This window comes from Ceratina calcarata, unplaced genomic scaffold (assembly GCF_001652005.2).
Source record: "Ceratina calcarata isolate Rehan_Ccalc_2016 unplaced genomic scaffold, ASM165200v1 scaffold449.2, whole genome shotgun sequence".
Classification (NCBI taxonomy): domain Eukaryota; kingdom Metazoa; phylum Arthropoda; class Insecta; order Hymenoptera; family Apidae; genus Ceratina; species Ceratina calcarata.
The window spans coordinates 1249224-1259387 of NW_017168819.1; the positions used below are offsets into that span (position 1 = coordinate 1249224).

The 10164-nt window shown below is 34.3% G+C and overlaps 3 protein-coding genes and 1 long non-coding RNA gene across 7 annotated transcripts in view; 2 read left to right on the plus strand and 2 right to left on the minus strand.

Annotated features, from left to right (window-relative positions):
* Nucleotides 1-6: 6 nt before the first annotated feature.
* brn (beta-1,3-galactosyltransferase brn) lies at nt 7-2344 on the minus strand. Its single transcript, XM_018028311.2, has 3 exons — nt 2254-2344; nt 1911-2190; nt 7-1847 (listed from the first exon to the last, which is right to left on the minus strand). Exon 3 carries the CDS (start codon nt 1802-1804, stop codon nt 467-469), a length of 1338 nt encoding a protein of 445 aa, XP_017883800.1. The 5' UTR covers nt 1805-1847; nt 1911-2190; nt 2254-2344; the 3' UTR covers nt 7-466.
* Nucleotides 2345-2385: 41 nt separating this feature from the next.
* Cdc27 (cell division cycle protein 27) lies at nt 2386-8730 on the plus strand. Of its 3 annotated transcripts, XM_018028425.2 has the most exons (14): nt 2386-2544; nt 3050-3125; nt 3211-3358; nt 3446-3829; nt 3910-4067; nt 4176-4234; nt 4319-4507; nt 4591-4837; nt 4921-5101; nt 5177-5402; nt 5514-5641; nt 5720-6041; nt 6126-6273; nt 6364-8730. In XM_018028425.2, the coding sequence occupies exons 1-14, from the start codon at nt 2521-2523 to the stop codon at nt 6489-6491; spliced, it is 2418 nt and encodes an 805-aa protein (XP_017883914.1). In that variant the 5' UTR covers nt 2386-2520; the 3' UTR covers nt 6492-8730. The 3 variants fall into 3 exon arrangements, with proteins under 3 accessions (XP_017883914.1, XP_017883913.1, XP_017883912.1); XM_018028424.2 differs by having other exon boundaries at nt 3910-4234; nt 4352-4507; XM_018028423.2 differs by having other exon boundaries at nt 2521-2544; nt 3910-4234.
* Nucleotides 8427-9459, minus strand: LOC113464630 (uncharacterized). 2 transcript variants are annotated; one of them, XR_003389478.1, is made up of 3 exons: nt 9376-9459; nt 8849-9185; nt 8427-8747 (listed from the first exon to the last, which is right to left on the minus strand). It is a non-coding gene; the product is annotated as an uncharacterized LOC113464630 (long non-coding RNA). The 2 variants fall into 2 exon arrangements; XR_003389477.1 differs by lacking the exon at nt 9376-9459 and having other exon boundaries at nt 8849-9252.
* Nucleotides 9460-9476: 17 nt separating this feature from the next.
* The window catches only part of LOC108627207 (phosphotriesterase-related protein), a 3629-nt gene continuing 2941 nt past the window's right edge, over nt 9477-10164 (plus strand). The window contains exons 1-2 of the mRNA XM_018028313.2: nt 9477-9736; nt 9962-10121. Coding sequence (XP_017883802.1) covers nt 9712-9736; nt 9962-10121 — 185 coding nt within the window. The 5' untranslated portion in view covers nt 9477-9711. The remainder of the gene's footprint in view (nt 9737-9961; nt 10122-10164) is intronic.

Genomic DNA, 10164 nt, shown 5'->3' on the forward strand with positions numbered 1-10164 from the left:
TATTTCTCATATCTAGTACTTACGATTTCTATTTCATTTAAATCATATTTTACTCTTTCTCTGATTTCATATCATTTCTTATATAAGAACAATTTAACTATTAGCTTTTTCACATAGTAATGCTCTAGTGATATAATAGTTTTCACAATATGAATTACATTTCAATAATTCATTCCAGTTTCTATTAGCATTGACTGTAATCGTCTATTTAGACATTCATAAAAATTTATATATTTACAGTGGAGCATCACAATGCACTATGTTCTAGTAACTTATTATGTACATAAAGACTGACTACTATATTTATACGTATTTTCAAAACTGTTTCTAATGTATTTTATAATAAATTGTATTATATGTGAATGCTTTTTACAGTAACGCATAATTAATCCTCATTACATAGTGCGACTTTGAATTATTTTCAAGAGCACATCAGTGTAAAAATGTGTTGGACAAAATTATTAATTTAGGCATTGCCCAGAGCCTTTTGTTCATTCCATACAGTCAATAACTCATTTGGATCACCATATCCATGAGATGTTATTACATACTTGTAATTAAATTTCGTATAGTCTTTCTTATAAAAATGAAATTCTTCGCAATGAAAAGGTTCAATTTCTGCTTTTTTGGCAACTAGGCCTAAAAAGATATCATCGAATTTGAAATGCTTAGTATACAAACTAGTATAATACATATCTAAAAGAGCTTCTTTGGACAGTATATATGCACCAGCTGTAACATAGGGCGGCCATAAATGGTATGGATACTCGCTGAGAGATATATACCATTTGGAGGATTTGTGACGATGAGGTGATGATACAAATACAAATCCAGCAAATAATCTAACATCTTCAGGAAGTTCAAAATCAAAAATTTGTCTTTTGGTTCTATTTACTATCTCTGAGTCTTTTAATATCTCTCCTTGAAAAGGTCTTAATTTTAAATTACTGTACTGTTTAGTATCATTAACCGAGGCAGTTGTATTTTCGTATAAATCTTGCTTCAATGGATAAATTCTTTTTGCTAACTTCCCATGAATAGTATATACAGACGTATCATTATCAGAATCTTCCCTTTCATCAGTTTCTTTAATTTCTCTTTTATGAGCATCGAATTTTTTCGGTTCTTTCAAATAATCGGGATAGTTAGCTGGATTTCTTATAAACCGTAAAACATTTTTCACAGACACATACATATCATCGTCGACGAACATATAAAATTTTGAATTAGTACAATACTTTACTAGCCATTTAAAGCCCATCATAGTTTTTGTAGTATTATTGTAATATGAATCCATAAAATCTGCTTGCACTATGTCTTTATACTTCGCAGCCTCAATTTTCACTTTCGCTTGAAGTTCATCATCATGCGGATGGTTGCCCAATATAAAAATTGTCTTTGAAGGAACATCAAAAAATCTGTTTTCAAAACCCCAGGTCTTCCTGATAGTTGATCTCCTCTCAAAATTTTCTACTGACGATTTTATTACATAGACAACACGGAATGTATTGGATGCAACATCTACACATTTTTGTTGATTGTCAATCAAATACGCAAACTTGTATTCGTTTATAGGATCAACAACGGGCTTTTCATTATTTCTTAATGCATTCACGAATTCATGTACATCACCTTCGTATGGGTAAGCAAACTTTGAATCATAAGGAATTTCAAATAAATGTGTGAATGCCCCGAAAAAATCTAGTAATACAATAAAACCGAAACCAAGGCAAACATACTTCAACTTGATTTTTGTTGCCAGATGAAGACTTTTTTGGAAACAAGGCCTCAACAAACAATACATGCTTACAGAGAGCAATTTACATAATTAATGGTTTATTATGAATCTGAAAAATGATATACATGTACTATTTACATATATTTTAATTTCAATCGAAATAGATACTTACATAATTAGCATGTATCCAATGTTAAAAGTTATTTTAACATTGTAAACATATTGATATTTCAATTAAATCAATATTTCTCTTTTAACTTCAATCATGTATTTGCAGTACGTGTCATCGAATTTTCCTTTCATCTGCAATTTTTACTATCCATTTGCATTATGTGTTTATCACATATACTTTGAACTTTTTTGGACATAATCAGAAGTAATCAAATTAATGTATCGTACATCGTATCAAATCAAGTAAAGTATATAGATAATATATACATCTCGCCGGTGGTCTGTAATAAAAATATCGTTATTGTGTTTTGGTTTCAAAGACTGTCGGCAATAAAGTTAGTTACCAATACTAATTTCAGGAATTCCAGAACTGTTTTGCGATTTATATTTGAATCGCGAATATGGCTACACTTGCTTGCAGAATTAATACTCCCATCACGTTTGCGAACCTGCGTCCTGAAGTTAGTTGTTCACTTCAAAAGAATCGGAGCAAAGATGGATTCCTAAGAAATTTTTATACAAAGCAGTCATTCGACTTTGGATTTTCTTCGCTAAAATTTCCTTGAAACGTTCGAGATTATTCTTATATGACCAACTCTGCCGTGTGAACGATGATCGTGCAGGAGCCAGTACAGGTAATTGTCGATAAAGCTTGGGAAAAGGTTGCTAGTGATGTGCGATTTTCTGTCCGGGCGCATCCACACTTATTGATACTGACGTGAGAAATTGAAACCGTTTACGCGTACATTTGTTGTACTCGATCGAAAATTGATTCCGAGTTTCACCCTATATTTTACGATGCCACCTTCATCTCGTGTTACCCTATTTTCTATCAAGATTCTATGTGATGACGTTTAATATACGTTCTTACGCGAGGGTAAATTTCTTTAGGGTTGTTTGCTTTTGCGAAATGAATGTAAACGGGAGGGGATATGGCTATAAATAAGTACAAGCGTTTACGATATTTACGAGTTTCTTATATTTAAATTAACAAACTTTTATGACTACGGGATATTGATCAATTAATCAACAAATGTTTTGTATGTTTTTGTATTATTGTCCTAAGAGTATTATCGAGCATTCTTGTCATGAAGAGTTAACATGCACTCTAGCAATATTTTATGGTACATGTAATTACAGGCAGCCATATGGCATTGTTTAAACCATTATGCTTATCCGGATGCTATATTCCTAGCAGAGAGATTGTGTGCAGAAGGTACGTCGTCATCGCATTTGGTTACAATTTTTATATATTACTTTGGTATTTTTAATTCTACAATTTTATTACTATCAATTTGTAGTTGACACGGAAGAAACATTATTCCTTTTGGCAACTTGTTATTATCGATCGGGACGAGTTAGACAAGCATATTCATTACTATCAAAAAAAGCACCAAATTCTGCACAATGCAGATTCCTTTTAGCCAAATGTTGTTACGATTTAGAAAAGTAAGTTCTGCTGAGTAATTGTAAGCAAATTTTTGCTTCATCTTCTGACATCAATCTAGATATGGAATTTTTAATTTCAATCTTCAGATACGCAGAGGCAGAAGCAGCTATAATTGGTGGATACTACAAGCAGATGAAGAATTTGGAAGAGGTAGCTACTCAATTTGGGGAGCATGCTTGCTTCTCGCTTCAGATTATAGCTAAAATTTATTACAAAATGATGCGTACATCGAAAGGGAATGATGCGCATAAACTGGCTTTGAAGTTAAACCCGTTTCTCTGGCATTCATTTGAAGAGTTGTGTAATGTCGGCGAAGTGGTGGATCCCACAAAAATATTTCAATTAGATAAGTTAGACAATTTTGCGATGTGCCATGGCAGCACTCCCACCCCGACTTACACAGTTGAGTCCGATCTCATTGTACCTACGAATAATTCAAACGGCACACCTACTACGAATGGCACGAATATGTAAGTATCTCAATCTTCATAACTCCGTCAGACTTTCGCATTTACAACTGTACGTTTATAATTTTACATACGTCTTGTAGTACCCCTGCACAAATCACGACGACATCGACCATAATGAATGGTATGGGACCTGGTATTCGGTTGTATTCCTCGGTAGACGAAAGTCCACAGAATTTGCCTACGCATTATAGTAATTGTTCTTCGATATCACCAAGAGCTAAACTTCCACGGTATCGTAGTATGTTCAATAATACAATGAGCCCTCTTACTCCAAGCTTTGGTATTTTACCATTGGAAAGCAATACACCTGAACCGACAGTTTTACCTTCGCATACTACTCTTACAGAAGCTAACGATCAGAAGAGTTTAGCGAAACGCGTCAGTAGCTTGAGGGCTCACGTAGGGGTAAGCATGACATTCCCTAAACTTAAGTATTTATTAGTATTAGTGAATGTACTAAATCGTATACAAAAATATTTCAATTTACAGCAATTAATGTCTAGAAAAGATACTCCTTTACAGCAAGGAAAACCGGTATTTTCGCAATCGGGAAATACGAGTAATAGCGCTAATATCGTAACAGTTACACCTACCACTCCAACACCTGCACCACCAACGCTGCAAGGTACAAACGTTAGACGTTCGTCGAGGCTCTTTAGCCATAGCTACTCGGTCAAGGTAGTATCCCTTTCTCATTTGAATAAATATTTCGTCTTTTATGAAAATTGCAAATAAAATTTGAATATAAATTGTGCATACAGGAAAACAATAAATCTCCGAATAGAAATAAATTTGCTACCCCTAAATCTCCATCGCGGAAGACGAAAACTCGGCTCTCCAAGACGAATTTGAATAAAGCTAATTTTAACGAGTTAAATGAGAGAAATAGAAACGAGAAAGAGAAAAGTGAAACGATCACGTCCGAAAAAGCTGTAGCTTGCGTAAACGCATTGAACAACCAAAGTAATGTTAACGTTTCTGCGATAATACTTCAGAAACAATGCGCAGGTACGTTGTCAAAATGATAATTCCACTTCCGATAAAATTTCACGCTCTATAAACAAGGTTTCATTTAATTTCTGTACTTTCAGAAGGTTTAATGTCGCTGCTGCAGAAATTAGGGTTGGCATATCAATTTTTAAATCAATACAAATGTACCCAAGCTATTGAAATACTAAGTGGTCTTCCGGTACATCATTACAACACAGGATGGGTATTATCCATGTTGGCTCGTGCGCATTTTGAAATGGTAGATTATAAGAAAGCTGCTAGGTAAACATCCAATAAATTATCAAATTAAATGAGTTAGCTTTCGACTTCGAATCTTAACCAAATATCTTTTAACAGTTTTTTCGCTGAAGTGAGACAGTTGGAACCACAGAGGACGGAACTTATGGAAATTTATAGTACAGTTTTATGGCATTTACACGCTGAAGTACAGCTCTCGACTCTCGCACAGGAACTCGTTTCCGAAGATCGTAACTCGCCGGCTGCATGGTGCGCTACTGGAAACCTGTTCTCAGCGCAAACTGAACACGAAACGGCGATCAAATTCTTTCAAAGAGCTATTCAAGTATGTCTACTCTTAGATTTTAAAATCAATGGAAATGTTAATTTCAATATCATGCCAATAAGTTTACGTCGATTATACTGGAAATGAAACTTTTGATTTTTAAATTTACAGGTAGATCCTAATTTTCCATATGCCTATACACTCCTTGGTCACGAATATGTCCTGACAGAGGAATTGGATAAGGCAATTACTGCATTTCGTAACGCCATCAGACTAGATTCTAGACATTATAATGCATGGTAATTACTAATTTAAAGCGAAATGTTCAAAACGTTTCACTTTTTAACGAACGATTAAATATTGTTTTTACAATACAGGTTTGGATTAGGAACAATATTTTCCAAACAGGAGCAATATAGCCTCGCAGAATTGCATTTTCAACGTGCTTTACAAATAAATCCACATAATTCAGCGATAATGTGTCACATCGGTGTCGTGCAACATGCATTGAAGAAAACTGATCAAGCTTTAAACACTTTGAACACTGCTATCACGAATGACCCTGATAATAAATTGTGTAAATTCCATCGCGCGAGTATTAACTTTTCGATTGGACGGCATGCGGAAGCGCTTAGGGAATTCGAAGAATTGAAAAATATTGTACCCAAAGAATCTCTAGTCTATTATTCGATAGGAAAAGTAAGTAGCGTAACGATCTCTTTATATGTCGCCTAATCTACAGCATTTCCTTCTTTCTATATTTAAATTCCTTTCTCCTCACAGGTACATAAAAAACTGGGTAACACCGATCTTGCACTAATGTACTTTAGTTGGGCGACAGACTTAGATCCAAAGGGTGTTAACAGCCAAATTAAAGAAGCTATATTGAGTCCAGGTCAGGGAGACGAAGAATCTCCTGCGACTCAGTCTGGTAATTAACATATTTCTCTTTTTTAGAGTGAAATTATGTTATAACAATTGTTTTAAACGTTCACTATGTTCCATGTACGCGTATTTATAGATGAACAGCAGATGCAGAATAATTCGATGGAACAAGAAATCGAAACGAATAGAGAAGGAAGTGCCGCGGGCTTGGCCTCAAACGTCTCGGTCGAAGCTCACGCTGATGACAGCGACGATAGTTTATGAAGATACCCTATTGTCTGCAAGATTGCTATAAAATGATTACTGCGCGTGTTGCTATTTAACTTTTGTATTGATCGGCACGATCAATTTTTTCAATTAACTTAGCTCGTTACGAATTCATACTTTCGTGCACTCGTCATGTGAGAGCAGTGCTCGGACGTGTACATCTATCAGTTTCTTAACATAGTTGCTTGCTCTCCCATTTCGGGGAACTAAAACGAGAAATTGTGTCTCTTTAATTCTTTGGATCGTAGCCCAATTCATTTTTTAATTGTGTCCATCGAAAGGAATGATTTTCGAACGATCAAGACATTCTCCAAAAGGATAGAGAAGGAGAATACATACGTATATATATATATATAATAAGAGAATGATATAAATTCCGCAATATCTTCTTCATCGGTTTTGTACATTACGCGTTTCACTGTATATTTTTTACAATTACTTCTCTTACTTTTATACATACATATGTTCGAGTGTTTAATCACTTTTGTTAAGGATTTACGGTTGAGTACAGACTGTATCGAGTTGAGTTTATGAGCGAGTGTAAACGTAAGCATGCCCGTAAATAGATAGGAAAGATAATTAATTAACTGAGTAAAATAAGTATATAAGAGGAAGTGTAAATGTAAATTATTATTATTAATTATTATTATTATTATTACTATATTATCAATATTATTACCGTTAGCGTACTATTATTCGTACAACTATCATTGCTAATTTAGTAATCACAAACGAACAGAAGAAGAAAAGGAAGGAAAATGAAAAACAATATTTTTGGCCACGTGTTCGTGGTTGTTGGACGATCGTGCAATCCTCGTCGTGAATGATAGTCATCAGTGGATCGGTCCTTTCGTGCTCGAAGTATCCGAAGAAGGGATACGGACGATTTCAATTATCCGAATTCGGGCGAATCGAAATTTATCCGTGAACGCGAGGTAATCTTGAAAAGGTCTGTCTCGTATATTCATCAACGAAAAAACTCGGTTATTGTTCTGAATAAATTGTACGTACTATGATCACGAGCTCGCCGCACAGTGCAGTATTAATTTTTTCATTCCGACGTGCCTTAAATACTGTCCAACACACTATAAATTTTCTTGCTTGCATCACTGCGGGTTCGATTCGACTCGTCTTCATTATCTCGGCCAAACGTATTACCATGCATTGTTATACACTTACATACTTTGATGCACGTCGCATGATCTTATTAACGATTGTTTTATTCAGAACGATAAACTGGGTGGATTCGATACGAATCGTTGTAATAGATCTGTAGGGGCCTTGTTCGATTACTTAACTAGGTGTATCGCGACAAGATTCTCTTTATCACGATTAATGATTACGCGCCACAACGTTCTCTAATGTTCGCAAGAAAAAAAAAGTAAAATTGTGCCCTGTATTCGGCGTGATATATAATAATATGCGTTATCGTGTTATCAGATTCTACGTAAAGAGAAAGGTATACATTCTAATGATGGAAATGATTTACGATCTACGTGCTGCATGAAATACTGCACGAAACAAGAAATGTCGTAGCATTTTATATTGTATACATTCGAAGGAAAACGAAAGGGGGAGAGAATGGAAGAAGGAGAAAGGAAGAAAAGAGAAAGAGAGAAATAATAGACATATTTAGACGAACTGCCGACTGAAAAATCTGTACATATATAATATATAAGCATACGTATATGTGATACGGCATCTCGTCCCTCTTTATTTTTTGATTTTGAGCGCTTCCCGATTGTATTAAAACCCGCGGATATTGTTTGCAAGCATTTCACAAAATGATTGATTTGCTCACTTTTTGATCTATTGCATGCGAGGGATTAATTATTCAACTGAATCGAAAGAGATCGTTTTTCTTTTATTTGTTAATCATGTCTGTGTAAAACGTTTGAGAATCGCTATATACAAGGAAATAAGGAAGCGAAATTATTTAATCTCTATATTTATTTTTTCTTGTTACATGAGTTTTAAAAATCAATTACAAAAAGATTTTTCGCATGCAAGCTTAAACCAAAGAAAACAATTTTAACTCATCTATTATTGACCGCTTCGACAAATCTGCGGGTTTCGAATCGCGGTGCACTTTTCAATTTCTTTTTGTTCTTCTTGATCCTAACAATTTTTCTTCATCGTTTAATTATAGGTATTTATTTATTCATTCTTTTTTTCGCACCTGATGAACGAAAGTAACACGGCTCCTGATACAAATAAAAAATTCCTCTCTCGTTAATCGATTTTTAACTGTCCCTGGAAACATTTAATTTTATCACAGAACAAGGAACAAGAGATAAAAATTTCTCGCACCATAATTTTTATCAAATCAAATTCCAATTCTTTTCAACACATACCTAGGAACAGTTGGTAAAAAGTCTCGTAACATGTTTCATCGTCAGTTCAACGTTAAATCGATGACCGTTTTAAAACAATTGTTCTCGTTTTAACGAAAAGTTGTTCTTATGGCCTGGGTTACGTATAACACGTTTGACTTGTTTCCGGAATGTTTTTTGCTTCGTCTATCGCGGTACGTACACACATATTCGAATAGTGATCGACGTAATCGAAGAGGTACGAGCAATGTTAAGAAATGCTGTCGTGTTACTCGTTATGAACAAATGTATGTGCAAAATAAAGGCCTGCACTTTGTACAAGGTGTTGTTTTCTTTTACATTCCTACAACTCGTCTTCCTAGTGACGTATGAATCTTTTATAATTCATTTCAACAATTTTCACGGTATCAAATTTTGTATTAATAAATGACGCTTTCCGTATATTTTTCTTAATCTAATCATGTATAAATATTAGTTATTTTTATCATTTATTGTATACTGGAGAAAATAAATAAAATATTTCTAATATAGATTTTTATTCTACCTACGTATATATTGAGAACAGATCATATCAAGTTATGGCATTTTAATTACGTAACTTTGAATGCATATCAGTTAGAAATTTACTTAAGCATTTGTAGGCGAAGTGGGATACTAGTGCTTAGCGTTTTCCTTCACCAGTCGTAAGCAAAGTCCTAACAATACAATTCTGAGAGGACAAGGAAAGGAAAATTACAGTGCATCGATTTGTATTTACGTGTATCATTGTTCACGCGTATAATCATTCCTCGTGCTTTATTTATCTCTTATCATGTTATGTAATTACAATTCGTCTCATGATCTTTGAACGCGCAGCTAAGTTTTCGTGCATATTCGACTGAGACATGGCATCAAAATCAGTGTCAACTGGTAAGCACGTACACTATATTTATTTCAATTGTTAAAAAATTTTCTTTTAACAGATTATTATATACATTGTACTTATAACATTGTAATAGTATTTAATGTATTGCAGTCATAATGTTTAATACTTTCCTATTCTACAAATAAACGTAGGATTCCTTATCTCAATAGAATTTCTAAACTGTCGATCTTCATTAAAAGTCTTACCGTCAGAACGTAATTTTTGTTAAGTACTCGGAGAGAAGGATGCGGGTCAGCTCGGGAGAATACTTACGCACGAACATCTGTCTATGACTTTTACCACTTTCTATTGCAATCCTCCGTCAAATCTGAAACGATTTCTTGGTGGCGAAATTAAGCTTGAAAATGCTGGCATTTTGAAACAATACCCGTAAGTGAACAAATAGATAAATTCTCTACCTCTGCGCTTCCAA

Bases quoted from the DNA above. Each gene is read 5' to 3' on its own strand.
- brn (XM_018028311.2), bottom strand. From the start codon at position 1,804: ATGTATTGTTTGTTGAGGCCTTGTTTCCAAAAAAGTCTTCATCTGGCA.
- Cdc27 (XM_018028423.2), top strand. From the start codon at position 2,521: ATGATCGTGCAGGAGCCAGTACAG. The intron at 4,235-4,318 runs GTAAGCATGACA...TTCAATTTACAG, and splicing joins GCTTGAGGGCTCACGTAGGG to CAATTAATGTCTAGAAAAGA. The intron at 4,508-4,590 runs GTAGTATCCCTT...TTGTGCATACAG, and splicing joins GCCATAGCTACTCGGTCAAG to GAAAACAATAAATCTCCGAA.